The sequence below is a fragment of the Cicer arietinum genome, chromosome 6 (genome assembly GCF_000331145.2).
Source record: "Cicer arietinum cultivar CDC Frontier isolate Library 1 chromosome 6, Cicar.CDCFrontier_v2.0, whole genome shotgun sequence".
In the NCBI taxonomy this organism is placed as follows: domain Eukaryota; kingdom Viridiplantae; phylum Streptophyta; class Magnoliopsida; order Fabales; family Fabaceae; genus Cicer; species Cicer arietinum.
In genome coordinates, this window is record NC_021165.2 from 17521245 (window position 1) to 17545458 (window position 24214).

Consider the following 24214-nt stretch of genomic DNA (forward strand, 5'->3'; position numbering starts at 1 on the left):
TACACGATTGAAATTTTGTTGAAATACTCTTACCTTTAATTCTTTTATATGAGATCTTTTATTTTTATTTTTGTTGTTTCGATCAAATATTTGTTTTGCTCCATTTTTTGAAAAAAATAGTTTTTACTAAACAATATGTATATTTTATTTTGAATTCTTTAACGTAATATGATGCTAATTTAATTTTTTTTAAGTTAGATATAAATTTAAGATTTCAATATGAAATTTAGTCATGATATATATCTATTACAGATTCTTCCAACTAGTTTTGGATACTTTTGTTTGAGAATTGAATTTTGAATTTATCTTAAAATTGAGAGTTTTAGTTTTAATTTAGAAATTTAATTGCTGAAAAGATTAAAAAAAAAATACACAATTCAATATATTCCAATTTTAATTAAAAAATCAATTTTGAATATTATATAATCAATTGCACTTATTTTATATTACTTTTTAATTCAATATTTTCTTCGTACTCATCTTAAATATTATTTTTTTACAACCACTTTAACTTCATATATGTCTCGAGAATGCATTCTTCTCCATTTCATATATTAAATATGAATTTTAGAGTCATGTATATATTTATTGTGTTAAAAATTATACAACTTTTTCTAAATAATTATGTAAGTTTTATAATCTTTTATTATCTTTTTTTTTGTATTATGCAATAATTGTAATTGATTTTGGCGAAAAAAGTAAATCAATTTCCTCCCCAATTTTTCTTCTTAATTCTCAAACAAAACTTTTGTTTGTACCTTTAATTTGACAAATAAAATAAATGTCATGTTATTTTTTCAATGTATCATTAATTCATTTGTTTTAATTTTAATTTATATTATATGCATTACTTCCAACTAATTATACATTTATCACAATTTTTAATAGTCAATAATTAATGATGATAATTTTATAAAATTGTTTTATTCATTCATTAATTTTTTAAACTATATAAAAAAAATTAAATAACACTTGCTTTGGAACAATGACTAAAAAGTGTACGATATATCGTCTTAAAATATAAATATAAATAAATTAAATTAAATATTACAAACTGATCAATTAAATTAAATTTTTTCGAAACATAAATATATTTTAAAAAATTCAATTTAAAGTTTTTAAGAAAATAATTGTATTTTGAAAAAAATCTTAAGAGTAGTTTGAGTTCGAAAAAATAAATATATCTTGAAAATCTTAAATTTTGAGTTTTTTTTAGGAATATTAGATTTTTTTTAGGAATATTAGATTTTTTTTTTAATTTGAAATTTTGGAAATCTTCTCAATACATTATGTTGTTATGCTTTTAAGAGTAGTTTTTTTTTTATAATAAGAAAGGTTAAAGTGTTTGAGTAAATTGTCATTTTAGTTATAAATATATAGGATGATGTTATTTTGATAACTATCCCAATATAAAACTAAAAATTAATATTCAAATAATAAAAATAATTGATAAAAGATATAACTTACAATCTTAAAATTATGATTTTAGAGATTCAGGCAATATTTTCGTGAGAAAATTATATTACAACTTATCTGGGCCCGATTTTTATTCTGTATATCTGGCCCAAAAATAAAATGGCTGGAACCTTTATTCACAGCTTTAAAATGGCTAGCCTGTGGGTGTGGTATTTACTCTCTATCTTTCACGGGAAAGAAAAACCTAGCCGCACCTAATAAAAAAAAACTCTTTAGTTTAGGGGATGTTGTCTTCCTCTTCTTGGAGCACACTATACCTCTTTTAATATTTTGAATTTGCTCCGATCTATTGTTATTAAGTTTGTGTGGTTATTTGATTTCTTATTTTTCATGGCGGTTAGGTTTTTGTTCTGGTTAATCTACTTACTTATTATTCTGATTTTACATGGCAGTATTATTTCTATCAAACCATTTTATTCTTATATGAAAATAATTCAAGTGCGAAGATAGTGCATATGATGTTTTTACACTTGATCTCTGAACTTCAGGTAAGTTTTTGTGTTGACAAGTTCATTTGCTGATGCTCCTTCTTTGCACTTGATATTAATTTGTTTATTTAGAGCAGAATAATATTGATAAATCAGGTGGGATGATTAAGCAACATAGGTGATGTTTCATTTGGTGGTGCTTGGCTTCTTCAAGAATAAACTAACACCTAATTCTTGAGGTAGCTTGGTACGCTGTTGACATCGTAGGTTCTTTTTTGGCTTTCTACTTTTCCTGTTTGAATTTGAATGTGCTGCTAAAGTGATTCTATTGTTTCTGCACAAAGTTCTTCCCAATTTAACAAAATTCAGATTAGGAGGAAATGACACTGCAATCCACTATTAGGGTTTAGTAATGTGGCGGTTGAATTATCATCGAGAACCACCTAATAAATTTGTCTATTTTTTGGGATTTGGCTCTTCAACAAGTACATGAATTATGCAGGGGAGGGGATGATATCACAACCAGTGATATTTATTTGATGGTAAGTCATTTCAAGCGACATGACCAAAGTCAGATACTCATAAAAAATTAAGTTTCTAATGGAAATCACTTGTGTTTAGTCTTTCGTGTGACATAATATCTATATAGACAAATTACAATGTCACTTAATGTGACACAACAACGCATCTAACTGAGTTACTTGATAGAGTAAATATTTTAACCAACCTTAGATATTATGAAACAATAGTTCTATATTTTGTTAATTTGGAATTTAAAATTACAAAACACTTCTAATTTCCAAACTCAAAATTGTGGTTTATTTTTTTAGTAGGTATTTTTTGTTCATAATACTTTTGTCTACATAAGAATGAGTTTTGATAATTTGAAAATTGATCAAGAGGATAAAAAGACGCGTTAAGAATTATTTTATAAAAATTTATATTTAGATTATTTAGAATGATTTATCTTTATTTTAACTAATCATTTAAATACACCTATATATTAAGTGCATGGTTGAATAAGACGAGTTTAACAATATCTTTGATGCACTATAATTTTTTAAAGTTTCAAAGTATAGTTTTCTCATATATAATATTATTATCAATCTAAATATGTATTAAGTTAATGAATTTGATTATCTATTTAATGTAATCAACTTTTAAAGTGGATCTTTGAATAATTTGTGTTGGATAAGTGGATCCACAATAATTTGTGTTGGATAAGTGGATCCACAATAATTTGTGTTGGATAATTAATGATCCACAATAATTTGTGTTGGATAAGTGGATCTTTGAATAATTTGAGATAACTCAAATCATGTAATTTGTTCCGGTCATATTTCGAACTTAAAAACTTTTAATCAATTCAATTTTAATTAAAGTTGTTATTCCCTTGAATTCAATCATTTATTTATAGATCTAATTTTAATATTTAAGCATTTAGCAACATGGTGCCTTTTTTGTTTACTTAAATAAAAACATGATTTTTTTCCTACTATTTTATCTTTGTCCAAAATATATTTTCATAGATTTATATTTATGTTTAACGTCATGTGTCTTAATGACACATGTTTAAAATAAATAAAAATTAATTGAAGTTTTGTTTTGAAATGATTAAATTTTTCATAATTTAAATACATATCTTTCTATACAATATTTCTATATTTAATGTTAACTTATGCCTTAACAAATAAAAAAGTTTGATTTAAATTTTTTAATTTTTCTAAGATTTGAATTTGAATACACAACTTACAAGATAATAAGTTAATCAAATTTGTATTTTTATTTTTAAAGATTTGAATACACAATGTCAAAATAATATTTTTTTTTTTTTTTTATAAATGATATTTAAAGTGAGAGGATGGTGCTTAAGGTATGAAAAATCTTATGACTCAATTAACACATATAAAAAAAAATTTATATTTGTCTCTTTCCAATTGCATTAGCGACAATTAAATTTATAACCTATCAATTTTAATATAATTTTTTTACCATTAGATTAAACCATTGGAATTATCTTTCGAGATAATATGAGTTAGCAATAACTGATTTACTACTATCATTTAAGTATTTTTTAACAATGTAAAAAAAAGTATTTTGTACAATGTAAAATTGTAAATTCAATTTGATACGGAGTGATAAAAGGTTTCTAGTGACTAGTATACTATTGGGTATTGAGTATGTCCTTTTGGATTATCTACTCCAAGTGTTCACAATGATTTAATTTTTTATTATTTATTAAATTTTAAAACATTAACTTAACCTAATGAAACTTATGTAATATGTATTATATATTTGATATCCAACTCGAAATCAAATGATTTTTAGAATTCATCGTAAAGCGCGAAAAAAACCAAACTTCATCTGTCCATAAATGATCACATAGAAAAAAAAACATTCAACTTTGGCAAAGACAAAATCACCTCACCTATGCCATAAAGAGTTACTCATCACATATTTATTACATTTTTATTTTCTCATCACATGTGTGTTTTCTTCTCATATATGTCATAGAGAACTACAACATATTTGCCATATTAATTTTTTTAATCTTTGGTGGCATTTTCAATTTCCATAAACAATTCCAATTTGTATTAACACGAAGATTCTATGTATCTGTTTGAACATTACAAATCGTATAAATACCATTACTCCCTGATTGTCGATCACGAGTTAAATAGTAAAGTTTACCAAGATTAACCATGGTTATCTAAAAATTGAGTATATCTATCATATATATATATATCCAAACTCATGTGATGTTTATATTACTGTATAAAAATCTCATAAAGTATAAGTCTGTATGAGGTAAAATTTGGAAAAACCTCATTTGGGACACCCGAATAATTAGTGTGCCACGTTACCAAACATATGCTAAATGACGAAAACTCAATATAGGTACCTGATAACAAACCAATTCGACAGCATTAAATCTAATATATCCGAAAATCAAATTAAATATAGGTAATTCATTTGAGCCAAGAATCGCTCGAGGAAACAAAACACTCACTACTAATTAAATTCAAGATCTTCTTGACACTTATTAGTACCGTAAGTGTTTGATAAGACAAACTTATTTGAGGTTTTTAAAAATAGCCGTGTAACTGAACCATTTTAAAATCATATACAAAAATTATCACATGAAATATTATTATTAGATAGTAAGATTGCAAGTATTTTAATTTTATGTGTTTTTAAAAAATCAAAATATGAAACTATAAACATTAACAGAAAATAAAATGCTTAACATATTTTCTTCTTTTCGTCCCAACACATTTTTTTAATATTATTCTGCTCTACCTAAGCAAATTAGTATCATGTGCATAGAAGAAGCATGGGTAAATGAACTATTCAACACAAAAACTTACCTAAAATTAAGAGATCGAGTGTAAAAACATCATAGGCTATCTTCGCACATGAAATTTTTATATAGGAATAAAATTAGAATCATATATAAGTAGATTAGCCAAAACAAAAATCTAATCCCAATGTAAAATCAGAAATCAAATAACGCATTTAGATTCAATTTTTGTTAAATTAATTTTTTTTTTATTTCATATATTATGGTCAACAAAACTTTTTTGTATAATAATTTCTTTCATTGAATTTTCTCAACTTTTAGATTCAAATTCTTTTGAATTACTTCTTAATTGTCGTAATTATCTGCACTAAATTACAAATTTGTTTGTTAAATTGAGAAAAATAAAATGAATTCACTTTTACACATACATGCATTGAATTAATTTGTATAAAAGATGAAAAGAGATAAAGATAACACATGTTATGTTATTAAAAAGAAAATTGATAATAACGAAAAAATTGATAATGATAATAAAGAGTTATTTTATTTTATTTTATTTTTTTAATTTTAAAAAAGATAATAAATTTTAAAATAATTAACTCATACAATTGCGAGGTGTTGATTTTGAATCTGAAACAAAACGTCTAACCTCATAATTTTAGATAAGAATTTAAGGACCGTGTGAGGCTATTTTTACTTACTCCATTTGGGTTCTATGGTCGTCCTAGACTAGAATGTAGAAAGTGCATTGAACAATCGAATAAATTAAAGTTTTCGGTTTAAAATTTTGGCAAAAATACAACCTTATAATTTTTTTTTACAAAATCATTAATCATTCATATATTTTAAGAATAAATTTTCATAGAAATCAAAGAAAAACTAATTGATCCATCTTATGAGATAATATTTGGCATATACATTTCAAATAATATCAAACAATTTATTTGTTTTATATCTACATTAATATTATTACACATTTTTTAACTTTTGTTAGGAAAACATCAACATAGAGAGAGAACGAGGCAAACAATGATATATTAGATAGACAATGAGACAAAATAATGAAAAAAAAATGATATCGACATAAATTTGTATAGTTATTTTTTTTTTTATCAATGAATTACCAAAGTTAACGTACAAAATTTAGAAAAATGAAAAGATATTTAAGTGACATAAATAGTACATGATTGAAATTTAGTTCAAATACTCTTATCTTCAATTCTTTTATATGATAATTTTTTTTTTGTTATTTAGTTTAGATATTTTTTATTTCTATTTAGCTCAATTTTTCGGAAAAGAAAAATAGTTTTTACTAAACAACATGTATATATAATTTTGAATTCTTTAACATATTATTGGACTAATTTTAATTTTTTTGTAAGTTAGATAGAAATTTAAGATTTAAATATGAAATTTAGTTATGAGATATATCTATGAAATTTGAAAATTGAATTTTGAGTTTATCTTAAAATGAGAGTTTTACTTCAAATTTAGAAATTTAATGGCTGATAAGATAAAAAATATATATACTAAATTCAATATATCACAATTTTAATTAAAAAGATCCATTTTGAATAGTATTTAATCAATTATATTTGTTTTATATTACTTTTAATTCAATATTTTCTGTGTACTCATTTTAAATATTATTTTTTACAACCATGCACTTCAACTTTATGTGTATCATGAAAATGCATTCTTCTCTGTATTTCATATATTAAATATGGTATTTAGAGTCACGAGTGTCTTGTGAGAATGCATATTATATGTTAACAACAAGAACCGAGTATGAATACTAACTCCAATTACAATTACGTATTATGTCTATGTATGTATTACATGAAAGTATTATATTTATTTCTAATATTATGGATGGTCTCAAATGTTCTAGTTTATTGTATCTAAACTTAAATACACGAGAGTCTTTAGATCGATTATAATTATCATAAAATTAACGTAACCAAATTGTTATGTTATATGATGTTAATATTAAGTTTCTTGTTTTTGCTATTATACTATTTCACTATAAAAAAATATATCTACTATGACATTCAGATTTTTTGATGTTTTTTTGTCTGTCACTAAAATTACTTGTAGGTACAATTTGAGTGTCACTATTTCTAAAAATATTATACTCTTTTATAAAAACATTAAATGTGATGAAAATACAACTACACATTCATGAGAAACCCTAAGAGAAACATTTTTTTTTTTTTTTTGTGAATTTCTTAAACTTTTTTCTTTCTATTATCTTCAACGAACCATAATCCCAAAAACCTTAAATTCAATCTCGAACAATTCATCTCTCTCGTTTCACTTCGCGATTTGCAATAACAAGTAAATTCTATTCTCTTTCTAAATTATTTCAGTTTGCAATTTCAATTTTTATTTTGATATTCTTGCTTGTTAAGTGTAAATTTTTTGATTTTTTGATGTTTGAGCTATAATCTTGCAAGACACTGAATCCAACGGCAGTTTGAGCTATAATCCACTGGTTTTTCCGCCATTCCACACGTAATTCAATTCATGTCTATTTCTTCTTCTTCTTTTTGCTTAATCCAAGCTCGGAGATATTCTCGGCCTGCTTTATATCAATGGCGGTTAGGGTTTCGAGTTCATGATTCCCTCTCTCCTTCTACATGTTCCTAAAACAGTGAATTGAACTCCAACTTCGAAGATTCAGTATCGCTTTTTGCTTTTAAATTTTTAGTTGCTATTATGGGCGCGCCCGATAAATGGCAAGCCAACGTTAATTCCATGCAGGCAAAAGTTTGTTTATTACGTAATTGAATCTTTTTTTGGCTTTATCATTAATTCTGGGTTTTTATTTTATTTATTCCATGTGTTTATAGTTCGAGCTTCGATTTGATTTATTTGTTGAGTGAGCTGGAGGCATTTGGAATAAATAATTGTTAGTTAGTTAGTTACCGTTTGTAAATTCAATTGAATACGGATTTTTTTGCTAGCTATCACTGGTTCTTTATTTGGCTGACATTTTATTTAGGAAGTGTTCAAATTGTAATCTTCACTTAACTTCAAATCATATGTTTGCACTTTGGTGTTCAAATTGTAATATTGTTTTTGACAGGCAAAATGTAAGTTAATATTTATGTTAGTTTTTGGTGTTTGAACTTTGGAACTTTTAGTTACAACTCTTTCTGTGTTCCTTAATTCACCAACTGAGTACGATTTTCCTAGACTGTGTTTTGATAGTCAATTTTTTTTAATGATGCAGAAATGCATGATAGTAAATTAACATGATCAAACAAGAATTGAGCTAGTGGCGAAAAAGTTTCAGTAGTTTGCATGATGTCATTGGTTCAAATCTCATTGTCAATATTGTAGAAAAAAATTGATTTTGAGATTTGCTAAAGAGTGCCTTTGAAGTATTGGTTAAGGAAACAATAGTATAAAGTACTGCTATTAAATATGGTCAACACAAATACTTTCTTTAAATAATTATAAAATTTAATACCCTATTTATTATTTAATTAGGAACTTGATAGCAGAATCTAATTGATAATATCAAGGAGTTATACAATGGAAGTCAAAATTAAAACCTTCTAAAATTGAACTGAGGGGAGAATTCAGTTGTTGCCTTTACGGTTATTTATGTCTGAGACAAGAGTCTAGTATTGTGGAACTGAATATGTCGAGATGATTGGATAACTTTGGATAAGCTCAAATTTGTTTGATCTGGTTATTAATTGTATGATGTAGCAGCACCATAGCACATTGCACCTTGTGGCTGCTAGAAAGCTATGGTTGTGGAGCGTTTTAATATTGGATGCCCATTATTGGCACAAATATGTAAGTTGGACAGAAGTGAATTCTCTGGAACATAAAGCTTATAAGAAGCCTCACTTTTTTGCGATTTTTTCGGGATTTGCTGGATTCACATGATGTTTTTTTACAAGGTACCTATACTTTACCAAAAGCAAAATTATAAAGTAGATATATTACATACATGTGTATTTTTGCAAATGTGGTTCTATGTAGTTTATATTCTCGTGGTAACTTGAAAGACATGATGTTCTATGTAGTTTGAGGGAATATACGATTACTATATTTGGTTACTGAAAAGGTTCTATGATGATCTGCTCTCTATTTTTATTTTATTTAGATTTTATTGTTTTTTCCATCTACTTTAAATTGCTCATGTGGTTGTGCATGTGATTTTACAGTTTTGGCAAGAAACAGATAAAGCAGCTTATCTTTTGAGGTAATATTTCTTCCATAATTTGCATGATCGATTAAGTACTCGACCTTTTCTTAGTTTCGTTTAGAACAAATGATTGACTTTTCAGGTCTTATTCACTTTACTACTTCATTTTTTTTTTTTTTGCATATGGAAGTTTTGTATTTTTATTGACTTTTTTTATTTAGTTTGGGCTATTACACAATTGCTTTTAGCTGTAAAACAGAGCCATGAGAAGGGTGTGTGTCATGGTAAGTCATAATTTGATTGATACCTAAGCTTTAAAAGACATACACAATTAGAGAAGAGATAATATAATGGAGAATGATCTATTAGTTGCTGATGGTATTTTCTCGTATCATGGGTTGATTGACATCCCGTTGATGTAATTTATGTAAATTTTTGCATTATTTTTTGTAGGCGATATCAAGTGTGAAAATGTGCTAATTACGTAATCAAAGTGGCTTTACCTTGTTGACTTTGCCTCTTTCAAACCTACTTACATTCCGTAAGATGTCCCATTTGATTTTTCTTTTTTCTTTGACATGGGTGACATAAGACTCTGTTATCTGGCACCTGAGGTTGGATCCTATAATTTTGATACTATTTGATTATTTATATTTTCCGTCATATTTAAATTGTTGGCTCAGTTAAGATGCTTTTGTGCTATTATTGAGTTAGAAGTTTCCTACTAATTATATTGTGAATTTATTGCATACAGTATTGCTGGTTTTTCTATTTATCTTTATTAATTGGTGTGAATTCTAGTATAAAGATGCAAGTGAAATGTGTACTAGGTAATCCTATGTCTAGAGGCTTAATTAAATTGTGAATTAAGCAAGTGGCATGATGACTTGATTAAACTAGGAATCTATTGGTTATTAAATTTTTGTTTTACATGTTTAAAAATAATACCGATATGGGCTTTAGGTTATACACTAAGGATAACAGAGAAATCTGTCATGCTCTTCGACAACCACTTCCTAGAATTTTTTGGGAATATTTTACAATTTTGAACTTTATAGCAACATTATCGAACAAGTATTTTTTCTTTAGTTTGTTTAAAATTCAAAAATGCAACTAGTGATTGAAGACATAAATCATTCTCGTGTGTCATTGCTTACATGTTTTCTTGCTGATCACAACTGTTCTTACAGTAAATGACATGGATTAATTATCAATTTTTCTAAAGGTGTGGTACAATTACAACACGAGGAGCATTTGTTAGCTTCAAGTTATGTGTTTATATTCTGAATAAAACTCTGCTGCAATTGAATGAAGGGGATGGTGCATTCTATGGACCGAAGATAGACATCAGTGTATCTGATGCATTGAGTAGGAAATTCCAATGTGGAACTCTACAGGTATTCACTGTTTCACTTGACTTGCATATTCATATGATTCAGTTGTTAACTTCTTTTTACTGATAATTGGATAAATTTGGTTGCTTGCAACTTGACTTCCAGCTTCCTGATAGTTTTAAGTTGGAATTCTCAACTGAGGATGAAGCCAAAATTGAGAGACCTATTACGATACACAGATCCATTCTAGGATCTGTTGAAAGCATGTTTGCCATACTTTTAAAGCACTACAAGGGTAAATGGCCCTTCTGGCTCAGTCCTCGTCAAGCAATTTTGTGCCCTGTGTCCGAGAAATCACAAGCTTATGCTCTGCAGGTACATAGCTCTGACTCCCTGCTTTATTCTGTTGTACACAAGAAGTTGTCATTCTGTATGAACAAAAAGTTGTCATTCTGTAGGTAGAAGAAGCTCGGTTAGCACAGTACAATTACATCTTGGTTGTTGGAGAAGACGAATCTAATACTGGACAGGTTCTTCCTATTAACTATTATGCCTGGATAAATATTGTGGCTTTTTTTAGTCTTTTTATACCCAATACGAAGTTAAGAGTTGTTTCATTGTTTCAGGTGAGTGTACAAGTCAGGGATAATGAAGATCATAGTGTTATTATGAGTATTGAGAACCTGCTCAAACACTTCAGAGATGAAGGTGCAGCTTTCCACCGATTATATCTGTTTACTTTGCTACTGGTCTAATGATACCCACTGCAGTACAACATAGAGACAGCTTTCAGCTGATAATTTGCTTGTGAAAACCGAAAACCATTAAAACAAGTTTATTTACCGACTAATAACTTTATGTCATGGTACTGATATTTGTTAAGGAATAAAAAAAGAAAATAGTTTTTTTTTGTTGTTGTCAAAAAGTACTACTTTTTTAATTTTCAAGGTATTGAAGGCACAATTATTTTCTAAGAATAATTTTCTAAAAAGTACTGCTCTAAGAATACTTGTTATTATTTTCTTAATTTTATAGTCATACACATTTATACATTTGTGTGCATTATTTGCTTTTCAACTTGAGAGTATATCTGACGATGTGATAAGTTGACTTATATCAGTGTAAAATTACAATTAATAGAGAGATAAAATAAAATAAATTTAATAAATTAATAATAAGGTTTAGTGACAGACATACCGTAGGAATAGGTTTAATTTTTATTTATATTTTTCTAAGCTTTAGTGACAGATAATGCTGTAGAAATAGACCATTTGTTTATTTATATTTATCTAGGTTTTAGTGACAGTCATTATTGTAGATAGAAATAAAAAACACGTAGTGACAATGCTCAGAACATGTAGTGACAGTACTAAAAGTGTAGCAGGACGCTCCCTTAAAGTTGACACCGAATTTGAGTGTCACTCAAAGTATTATTAACGTTTACCTACAGTTTTTAACTTTTAGTGACACATTTTGTGTGTCACGTTAAGTCAATTTTTTTGTAGTGTTTTACCGATTATAATTATCATAAAATGAACATGAATTTAAATACTGTGAGTTTGTAGATCATAAAATTAAAGTGTTTCACTTTATGTGATGTTAATGTTAAGTTCTTTTTGTTTTTGGTATTATACTATTTGATTGATGATAATTGTGATAAAATAAACATAATCAAATGTTTCTTATGTTAACCGTTCTTTTTGTTTTTGCTATTATAGCAATATATATGGTTTTGTTCAACTGCATATTTGCATATTGATATTCATCTGTCTCCATAAAATATTTTAAACTATTGAGTTTTATCAAATAATTTTAACACTTATTCCATCTTAATTAATTAATTTCAATTATTAATTTCAGTTATTTGGTTGATAAATATAAATCATACACTAAAAATTCATAAAATTTTATTATATAGAAATTAAGTTAATATATACACCATAAAATATTATATTATTAATATAAAAATCAAATAAACTATACATTTGGAGAAGGAATACAGACTAATTTAGTAATTAATTAACATGATGATAAAAAATAATAAAAACAACTTATTAGAGATTATAAAAATTATATAATTGTATATTCAAAGTGAAAAAAAAAATCAAAATCTATATAGGTATTATATAATTGAATATTTTACTTTTTTGTTTTGAAATTTTAGTGACATGAAAAGTTTATTAAGATAGGTTTGATGTTCAAATTTTTAAAATAATCTTGCAATTTATATGTGTGTTAAGGTTCCATTTCATTATATTATTTGAAAATATAACTAAATATTTGATTTATTGTTTTAAAAACCAAATATATTAATATCATCTTGGAAACTGTGATTTTAGTACTTTAAATTTTAAAAGTTGTGTTTTATAAGACAAGTTTTCTCATAATTTATTTTTTAATTTTAATTTTTTTACCAAGTACTCTTAATATCCAAGTTAGTATGACTCTTTAAATGAAATGAGGTACACATATATTATAAATCTTCAAAAAAGCTTCAATTTTTTTTCTTCAACAAATGGATAATTCTCTTGTCAAATCATTATATATTGTTTATGATTACTTGAGTATGAATCACGACAAAAATATTTTTTTTTATATTAAACTTTACTTGTCTCTTAATTGAATTCTAAATTGATAGTATTTATTTTCTTCCTGAAAAACATAATATTAAGAAAAATATTGTATATAAAATATCTTCTTCTATTTTCATGTTCTAAAAAATTTCTCAACTTTATGACCCAAAAATATAAACTCAAAATAATAATTGTATACAACAATGTAACGAACTAATATTTTAGTCCAACTACAATAATCAAGATTAACACAAAAAAATTTTATCTTATAGGCTATAAAACATTGTGGTTCAACTATAATTATAATATACATTAACAATAGTTTTTTTTTACATTTCATTTTTTGAGATTGTATTTAGGGGAATGGTTGATTAAATAAGTCATTAGGTGTATAATTCATATATTAGACGGATATTTATCACTAATCAATTAAATAAATTTCATATGTTTCTATCTTTTAAATAAAAAATTAAAATAATTATCATATACTAAACTGATATATTTTTTTTATATAAATCACACATGAAAAAATTAGTTAAAATTAATGATTTTTTTTATAATGACATAACAATAAATAAAATTGAAGTTATAATGACTTTTTATAATGACATAACAATAATGCTATAAAATTGTATCATCAGTTTTTTGGATACATATATTATTTCCATAAATAAATTGAAGTTATTAAATAAATATTGTGGAATAGAAGTAGTGTTAATTATCATAAACATATTCCACCAAATAAATTTTTTAATATTCTAAACAATAAGTTATTTAAGGTTAAACATATTCTCTTGAATTTAATTACATTAATTAAATAGTACAAATTTTGTAAAACTATTTTTGTATTAATACTTTATTTGTTCTAAATTATGTTATTTTTCAAGTTTCACATAAATTAAGAAATATTATCAATGTTGTATAAAAAATAAAATTATGAGTTATTTTATAAAATATCGTTCGTTAATGATATAAGAGAGATAAATTTAAAAAATTGAGAAAAAAAAACAGAGTAATACATAGTATAAAGCTTAATAGAAAAAAAAACATTTATAATTTATTAATATCGTAAAACTATATTTTGGGGAAAAATTCTTGAAGATTCAACTAACCATTAATAGTACATAACTAATCAAATATCAAATAGTTACATGTAAAAAAAATAATTATAAAATTCTAATTTGTCAAGAAAAAAAAAAATACATCACATCCTCAACTCTATCTATATGACATATGAAAATTGAAGCAAGAGTTAACGGTTAATTTCACATTTGATGTTATTGTTCGAAAATGTTATCTGAGATTTTTTTTTGTCTATTAAATGTATTTTCTACTAAGTATCTCAACGGTTAACATTTATCAAATAAAATAACAAAAGCAATGAAATCGTACAATTATTTAAAAAAAAAATCATTTATGTGATTGAGTAAAAAAGAAAATATTATAAATTAAATTATCTAATTGAAAAAAATTAGAGAAAAGATAACACCCAAACTCAATGTCCCCTTTATATGAGACATAGATTATAAAAATTTAATTTTTGACAACTTAAACATCTATTTAAAATTTTAATAATATAATTATATTATTATCTAATTAATTTTTTTAAATAATTTGTTATATACATAAATTTAAATTTTATTTTTGTAATGAATTTAAATGTAATTATAATTAATAAAATCTAATCAGAATTATATTAAATTTAAAATCACAATTTTCATTTAATTCATGACTTTTATCTAATTAGTTATACTTATTTATTTATTTTGAAAGACAAGTAGAATATTAATATTTCTTTTATAGATAAATGTTTACTTATTTTTAACACGAGTAACTAATATTTAATTACAATTTGACAATATATATATATATATATATATATATATATATATATATAAAATAATACGACACTAATTTATTATGATTTCTCCTATAGACAAAATATAATACATATGAATCAATATTTTACATGAAAGAAGTAAGTATACATATTATGCAAAAAAATAAATAAAATAAGTAAACATATAATGTCCAAGAACGAATATTTAATTTAAAGGTTCTATTTTTCAAAAAAAGTTTTTGATATAATAATTTTTATAATTTGAGAGTAAATATTTTTTTAAATATCAATAAATTATCTTATGTACGTTAAAAATGTTTAATTAAATATACATTTATAATTAACTGACAGTTTAATGCACATTATTAATGTTTCAAAATTAAACTCACTATATAAATTTCAAGATATAAATAAATAAAATTCATGTAAATAACAACACACACTAAAACTCATTAATATACAAGTCATAGAGATACAATAAAAAAATTAAAATTCGATAACTTTATCCTAAAAATTAATATAATAAAAAATATGTGCATTTACTTTAATAAATTTAAAATTATTATCTCACGAAAATTTAGGTTTAACAAGAATATTTGAGTCTAGAAAAAGAGATACGCTCCTTCGACGCCACATTTAAAGAATAACAATATCTCAAATATAATTAATTTTGGAAATAAAAAATAATACCTACAATATTTCATAGTACGTACACAAAAAATTATAAACACATTATTTTAACTATCGATATTTATAAAATATATATTATTAAAAATAATATATTATTATATAATTACAAAGAAATATCATAAATCAATCATATTTTGATATTAAATTATAATAAAAAGATGAATAATTTAATATTCACAATATGATGTCCCGTGCTTGTCATGGACTACAAGTAAAATGAGAAGAATTTCAATCCGTGGAGGAGATTGTTAGCTTAACGGTAAAAATTTAATTGTTTGGGTGAGATAAAAATTTATTTGTATGTGTGAGATGATTAATTTCAATGTTGCCAAATTGGTTGCAAGTAAGAATAGTAGATAGAGAGTTTTTGGTTTATTGCTTATAAGTTCCCACTAGTAGAATTTTGCCTTTTTAAGTCGGTTAAAATGTACATTTTAAGTCGGTTCCGTGCCCGAGTTAATAGCAAACGACTTAAAAAAATATGTTGTTTTTTAACTCGTTCCATGAACCGACTTAACAGAGCTTCATCATATTAAGTCGATTCACCTTAACCGACTTAAACATCATAAATTCAGTACAACACATCATCTTTTTAAGTCGGATATTTTGACCAACTGACTTAATAGATATAGTTAAAATAATTAATTTTTTTTTTTTATATAAATTTCTCATTTTGTTTTCACGCTCTTAATCCATACAATATTTCGTATTAAATTTCAAATAAGAGTTTTGTGCTTACAATCACAATTTTATATAAACATCTAATAATCAAAATATACAATATCACAATATCTCATGTTTATACAAAAAAATATAGAGTACAAAATTTCCAGCTAATAATTAGATATCCATTAACAAAATTACAAAACTACAATGTAGCAATATTCAATAGACATATATTAGCATCGTCATTTTCTTCAATTAATTTCAAAATAAAATCCATACGACGTTTTCGAACTTATTTACTATGATCCGGTGATTTGATCTCGAGTCATCAAATATCTGTGAAGAAAAAAAAACACACAATCAATATCGGCTGAATCCTAATTTTTTTATCATATGAACATTAAAAAATACAATCAATAACAACTTATAATTTTTTATCAGACAAATATAATAAAATACAATCAATAACAACATGTAAAAAATTACATACTTGCATCCATAAAACAACTATGTTAAGATGTTCAACATATGTAACATGACATAGTAGTCACGCTTATAGATTTGTCATGTTTAACAAATCATCATACCATATCCGTTTTGTATAACTATGACAAATCCCATGATGATTTCTTATTTCTTCAAAACATAACAGGTTTTATTTAAAAAAAAACAATAAAATTTTCCTTGGTTTTTATGAAGTTTTTTTTAAAGTAAGTCGTAAAAATTTATCCACACTTGTACACTTACTCAAATAACTATGATACATAAGTATTTGTTACAAATAAGTAACTATTAAAGTAAAATAAAAAATAGTTAGAAAAAAAAAATGAATTTGACATATATTTTTTTCCTTCAAATAATATGATATTATTATCTAAATGAAATTATGAGCAAATATAATAATCATTTTATATAAATGAAATACTCATATAAATTTATTATTGAAGACCATACCTAAGATGGTGGCGATGAAACGGGGATGCAATGAAACACGATTGCGAAGAAGATGGCAATGAAACAGAGTTTGACTACGGCGAGAAACAGAGACTCTACGGCATTGAAACTGAGTTTGACTACGGCGATGAAACTGACGATTGTAAAGAAATTGATGTTAGACGATCAAACATGAAACTGAGTTGAATTTGGCTATTATAAAGAAATCGACGTATTAAACATGAAACTGAGTTGAGCGATGGGTGTGGATCGGAAATATGGTTAGAGAATAGAAAAGATTTATAATACAATAGTTAATAAAGTGGAAGATAAAACGTTTCACGTGGTTAAAGGTTATTGTTTACGTTTGCCTTTTAAGTCGGTTATTAATACAACCGCATTAAACAAGTTCTAAATATTTACAAAATTGCCATGGCCTCATTTTATTAAGTCGTTTAATAAATAACCGATTTAGCCACGGGAGTATGATGGAATATATTAATTTTTTAATTTTATTTTTACATTATCTCTCGGTTGTCAATCTAACCGTGTTAATGGTTTTTCACATATTTACAAATCTGCCACCGCCTCGTCTTGTTAACTCGTTTAAATCTGCCGTATTAAAAGACCAATTTTCTACTAGTGTCCGTTAGATTTATTGACTATTATGTTGAGACATAAAAAATTAATACAAGTTTATTCTTAAAAACATATTTAAGAATATATACCGGTACGGTGCAATTAATTATAGACTGTTTAAATAAGAAGTAGAAATTGTTTTTCTATTAATCAAACGTTTTAAATACACCTCATGTAACTTGATTTACGTAATTTCTGTATACTTTTATTATTTAACAGATAAAACAAATAAAACAAAGTGGTCACTAACTAGATTTTAAATTTATAGAACATTTTTAATTTAAAAAAAAAAAAAAAGTAATTAACAACGGAAGAATGTACCGATAAAAATAGCCACTTATTGAAATTTGAATTAATAATTAATTGCACGTGAATTCTGATAAACAGAAAAGAAAATTCTAAACTACGTACATATTCTTTTATTTATGTATGCACATTGTTTATTTCTTTTCCTTCACCGTATAGTAACCTAAAAAATTCATGAAAATTAACGATCAATCTTCACCGTACTTATTACACGTTGTCTACCGAAAACTTGTTGCTCTAGAAACGCTTTTGAGGAACTTTGAGCTACCGCTTATTTCCTTAAGTGGTTTGTCAGTGAATCTAATGAGGTTGTATGCCGAGGCACCTAGTATGGCACCAACAAATGGTCCAACTATATAAATCCAAAATCCATCGTAAATGTGCATCACCAAAGCCGGTCCAAAGCTCCTCGCTGGGTTCATAGATGCACCTGAGATGGGCCTGCATGTATTTATCCAACTTATAGGATTCAAAAAATGATAAACAAAACAATTGAGATCTGTAAGGAACATTATCATTATTACCCAGCAATGAAGACGTCTATCATAATCGTCATACCAACAGCAATCCCTGCCAGTTCTCCAATCTGTTTGATAAAAATAGGAATTTGTGTCATAATATATATTAGCAAAAGCATTAATGTAAATGAATATACTAACCGCTCTATTGTCTGTGGAAACTGCAGAGATAACAAACATCAAGAGAAATGATGTGATTATCTCAAAGACAAGAGATTGAACATCAGAACCCGCTGGTACTGTTCCAAAATAAGTACTTTCATTTAGATCATCGAATAGAAGATATAATGTCCCACTAGCAAGGATAGATCCTAGCACCTGAGCAATAAGATACAATGGAACCTGCAATGAAATGAATGAATGATTGATGTTACATTGAGAAATTGAAAAACATATATGAAAGTATGGTGAAGTGTTTGCCTGTTTGAGTGGGAAATGACGATAAATGGCGAAGCTAATAGTGACAGCAGGATTGAAATGTGCACCAGAGATATGACCAAGAGCATAAACCAAGATCATGACTGACACACCCCATACAATACAAATTCCAGGAAACGTGATTGTCCCTTTACTACCTTCCACTTTATTCAAAACCACTGAGCAACACCCTGCAAATATTAAGAAGTATGATCCTATCACCTCTGCTATTACCTTTTGTATCACTTGAACTACCTCTGGAGAACCGCAAAACCCCCCCTCGTTTCCAGTTAGTTCCTTAAATCCACCTTCTTCCATATTCCTGATCTCACTTGTTGACATTTTTCCTTCAATTCAATTATTACACTTCTTTAATTCCTTTTCATGCGATAAATGTGTCCAATTACAATGCGTATCAAACTTTATTATTGATTACATTGGAAATTTCTGATGGTAGTTAAATATAGATTTTGGTGGTTAAGCTGTTTTCAGGAGCAATCAATGGAGGGTGAGAGTGTTCATACACACCCTTCATGTTTTTAACGGAAATTTTAAACACTACCACTACTTTACCTTCGTTCAATATTGTACACATGTCATTATAGCTAAATATAAAATCAACGGCTGAATTCTAAAGAATGATATATACCGTGTACTATTGCACCCTATTCTAAGCCATTTTTTTCTTACACAAATTAAACTTTTTTTTTTTGAGGAATTAAAACTATTTATTCGTTAATTTTGGAATGTAAATATTGTAAAAGGATTTTGAATGCTTATAATATATATTCTCAACAATCCATGTTTTAAAGAATTTATATATTATACTTTGTGTAATTACTATACTTTACAGCTTATAGTAAAATAGATAGAAATGTTGATACTTTGATGGCTTTTCTTCAAACTATAAAAAACACAGTAAAACACGTTTTTGTTGTGATTTAGATCTTTGAGTGATTGTGTTAAACAAACATGCGCATCATTCTGATAAGAACCAACTTTGAATTTAGGGAGAGTTAGTTAGTGTACTTAGTCAAACTTAACTAATTGCTAAATTAGAGCTAAAGTATTAAACTGAATTACAATTAATCTCATCATCTAAGTAATTTGTATTCAAATATATTTTAACTCAAAAACCAGCTTCCTTTCCATAAACATGCTTGCAACTCCAACTAACCTAATGAGTGGTGTGTTACAGCAATAATTTGACCAAATTGAATTTATTTTTGATATTTGGATTGGGCCAAATGAATTTTTAGTAATGGGCTTCACGTATTTGGGACTAATCCAGAAGCAATAACAAAAATTTAGTATAAATGGTTAAATGGCAAAAACAAATGTCTTGAAATTGTGAAGGATTTATGATCTCTCGTACAGTTTATTTGTGGAAATATATTCGCATACTTTTTATTGGTTGCTGGACACAGTAGAAAATTTATTTCCTACCCTACAAATTCCCAAATCCTAAGTTTACCCTTACATTTTTAAAAAATAAAAAGTTTTTGAAAACTCCACCCTTTCAACGAGATTGTAACAAATAGAAGGTAGAATTAGAAGAGTAGGAAGTAAAATTTTCCACATAGTATAGTAATACTTTTAAGAACACTTGGATTCTTAGGACAAGAGTAAGTTTGGGCCATTTAATTCTCTCTGAAATGGGCCTCATCATTTCAATGGACTTATGGACTGTCTTTGCTTGCCACTATGTATATTTACTAGTTTAGCCTAAAAACAAAGAAAGAGGGTGTGTATAATCCTCGAATTGATAAATGTTCCACCTCACACACGAAAGTGAACTGTACCCTACCCTACCCTCTATTAATAAACACATCCTAAAATGTCCGATTTTGAAAAGAATAAAATGAATGGTTGAGGCTAATTATTGACATAGTCCCTTTAATCCTTTTTAATTGAATCATTTTCATAGTCCTTGTCAAATTCAACCCACCATCCCTTAATGGTCCCAGTCACCACTAGTCTACACCACCCCATCCGATTCATGTCCGTGGTTCACCCTACAAACACCATCATCCCTCTACGTTGGTTTTTGTTTCCATTCATTTACTCTTTTATGAAGCACGACTTTCATTATTTTGTTTCGTCCAAACCTCTAGTAGTTACTGATTTCGTTCTTCATCTTTATATTTATTGTTTAAATTATTTAAAATCAGTTTTATAAATTTGTAATATGAACCATCTGAGTTCAAATTAGCTACGGCGATAAAATGCGGCCTTTTATTAATGTAGCAAATCTAAGTCCAATTTCTTGCCCCAAAAATAATTGTGCAAAATAGTACTGGCAGTGGCACTCAATATCCTATTATAAAAATATTATCCAGAAAACGATGTCACTTAAAAATCGTTAACATTTATTTTCACCTGAATAAATTCTTAACCAAAAGAAATTGTTACAGCTGGTTAGACATATTTAAGGAAGCTGTTTTGGAATATGGCCCCAATGCTTCAAGATAAGGCCACGCACACGAGGGTAGCACCATATGATTTACGCCACCATGTTTTCTCCTTCATCACCCCATAAAGTAGCAGCAACACATAATTGTAGTCATTCCAATCAATTAAATGTTTTCAACATGGTTTTTGTTTGTAAAAATCTAGCATCTAGTATACAATAAGTATTTACAATGGAAATGAATTTAGTTCATAGTATAGTATTAATTTATGATACTCTTGTAACATTTGAAATGTATTATTAAAATCAAAATACTTGAATTGCGAAATCCCTATCCAAATAAGTGACAGCATTAATTATCTGTCACTAACAATGGATAAGTATAAAATAAAACATGAACACATATATACTCTATACCTGGTGTACATTAGGACCTTATATTATATCAGTGATTAATGTAAAATTGGGGTCCTTTTAATTCCTTTTCAATTTCAATTGAAAGAAAAGTACCTTCAATTGCTACAACTTGTGAGTTTGCTCAATTTCATTCTCACTGGTCCTACAACAATTGGTACTCAAACTTAAATCCAAGGATCACATTTTCCTTTCTCTTTCAAATTCCAATGCAATAATAACACGCATCACTTTAGTTAGTGTTTGGCTCCCATCACTGTTAGACAACCCTGGCATGGAATTAATCCACATGAATTCAGTATGGACATTCACATGATTATGGACCACAGGGTATATAGAGCTTTTGTTGCCACATGTAAACTATATGTACATTGATGAATGTTACACTTTACTACTTGCTTTTGACGTATTGTGTCAAATTAAACAATGCCAACCTAGCTAGATTTGGTGCATGCATAGATATTTATTTTTTATGCATATAGTACTCGTCCGTCTACATTGTAAAAAATATATATTGATGAATGAGTCCGTATAGAAATGACAAGGGAAGTGTTTAGAAGCATGGACCAGCACATTTATGCTGCCAAACATATGTAATATCGATGTCTCCTTCCAAATCTTCTTTCTCTTTAATAAATCAAAACCAACCAAATACCAAAACTACAATTCAGTCGGTAGCTATGCGGTCATCAACATGCAGTAATATGTTATTTATAAGAAACTTTTTAATTATTTAAAAAAATTGTAATTACGTGAACTTGTTACATAACTAATTTTTATGTCTATTCTGCACTACTAGTGATGAATTTGAACTTGAGATTTGTGAGTGTAGCCACTAAAATTTGACAAAAGAATCAAAACCAATGATAATGAGTGAGGACTCAAATGATACCTTGTGTTGCGTTGTATGCCAAGTGAAAGTTTGATTTTTCCAAATATGACTCCTTTTGTAGGGCACACCAAATGATCATTTACTACTTTCTTTTTATAATAATTGATCTATTTAAAAAAATATGTTCTAACATAATTGACATTTTCAATTTTTAAGATTATATTTATAATATTTTTTAAATTATATTATCTAATTAATACAACATCCATCAGTCTTAATTTACATATTCCACTTTCACATTTTAATACATGAAAGGAATTTCCAGAGTTTAAGTCTTTTGTGTCAGCTATGAGATTAATCATTGAATTGGGATATTATATCAATTACCCCCTCAACAATGTGTTGGAATAGCTATTAGATATTTAGTTAATTTACATTGTTATATTCAACTTTTAAAAACATTGTTAGATTACATATTTAGTTAGTTTTAGTTAATTTACATTATTAGATTTAATCTTAGTTAGTTAATCTCTTAATTAACTGATATTTTAGTTAGTTTTAGTCAAATCAAGTTAGTTTTCATCATTAAACTTAATTTTAATTACGGTTAACTAACTGACTAATATTCAAGTTAGACTTATTCCTTGTAACTAGTATATATATGATCATCCTTGTATTTTATTTTATTTTATTTTCATTCAATCCCCATATTTAGATATTTGTATTAAAAGCCACATTTCACAGGTTATTTGTATTAAAATTATTTTTGAGTTAAAAAAAATGTATTAAAATTCTATCTACAATAAACATGCAATTAGAGTAAAAGTTAGAAAAGTCAGAAAGTGATGTGTACCTCTTAATTCATGTCTTTTGCGAAGAATCCTGAAAAGGGAAATATTGTAGCAAGAATATATGCTATAGCAACTAGCAAGAAGTATTACCTTTATTATTATTGTTATAAAATTAAAAGAACCAGACAACAAGATAGAGACATGCACTATACATAAAATCTAAAATGGATATCTCTCCTTTATTCTATGATTTAATTTATAATTAACCCAAAAGAAAAATGGAAAACAGAATATGACACAAGCGACACTGTACACTCATATAGAAGAATTGAAGTGTCCAATGAATTGTACCTAATTATATGTATGTATGTATGTTTTATGTTTATATGCCTTTGTCATCATGGAAACGGTTAGGATCATAAGTTGTTCTTGAATAAGGGATAATGACTTAGCTTGTATAGCCACAAACGTGTGCTTGTTA

At 26.5% G+C, this 24214-nt stretch overlaps 2 protein-coding genes, 1 long non-coding RNA gene and 2 other non-coding genes across 5 annotated transcripts; 3 read left to right on the top strand and 2 right to left on the bottom strand.

The window, feature by feature from the left end:
• The first annotated feature begins 1608 nt into the window (after positions 1–1608).
• On the top strand, positions 1609–2524 carry LOC113787103 (uncharacterized). The gene is made up of 2 exons (XR_003473381.2): positions 1609–1964; positions 2061–2524. It is a non-coding gene; the product is annotated as an uncharacterized lncRNA (long non-coding RNA).
• LOC113787345 (small nucleolar RNA snoR101) lies at positions 1938–2001 on the top strand. The gene has a single exon (XR_003473853.1). It is a non-coding gene; the product is annotated as a small nucleolar RNA snoR101 (small nucleolar RNA).
• Positions 2525–5235: 2711 nt separating the features above from the next.
• LOC113787346 (small nucleolar RNA snoR101) lies at positions 5236–5299 on the bottom strand. The gene has a single exon (XR_003473854.1). It is a non-coding gene; the product is annotated as a small nucleolar RNA snoR101 (small nucleolar RNA).
• Positions 5300–10322: 5023 nt separating this feature from the next.
• Positions 10323–11579, top strand: LOC140920646 (threonine--tRNA ligase, mitochondrial 1-like). The gene is made up of 5 exons (XM_073369447.1): positions 10323–10444; positions 10596–10767; positions 10870–11079; positions 11163–11234; positions 11331–11579. The coding sequence occupies exons 1-5, from the start codon at positions 10323–10325 to the stop codon at positions 11457–11459; spliced, it is 705 nt and encodes a 234-aa protein (XP_073225548.1). The 3' UTR covers positions 11460–11579.
• Positions 11580–18363: 6784 nt separating this feature from the next.
• On the bottom strand, positions 18364–19814 carry LOC101515263 (probable aquaporin NIP-type). Its single transcript, XM_004505208.4, has 4 exons — positions 19290–19814; positions 19011–19211; positions 18876–18937; positions 18364–18792 (listed from the first exon to the last, which is right to left on the bottom strand). The coding sequence occupies exons 1-4, from the start codon at positions 19626–19628 to the stop codon at positions 18570–18572; spliced, it is 825 nt and encodes a 274-aa protein (XP_004505265.1). The 5' UTR covers positions 19629–19814; the 3' UTR covers positions 18364–18569.
• Positions 19815–24214: the final 4400 nt, after the last annotated feature.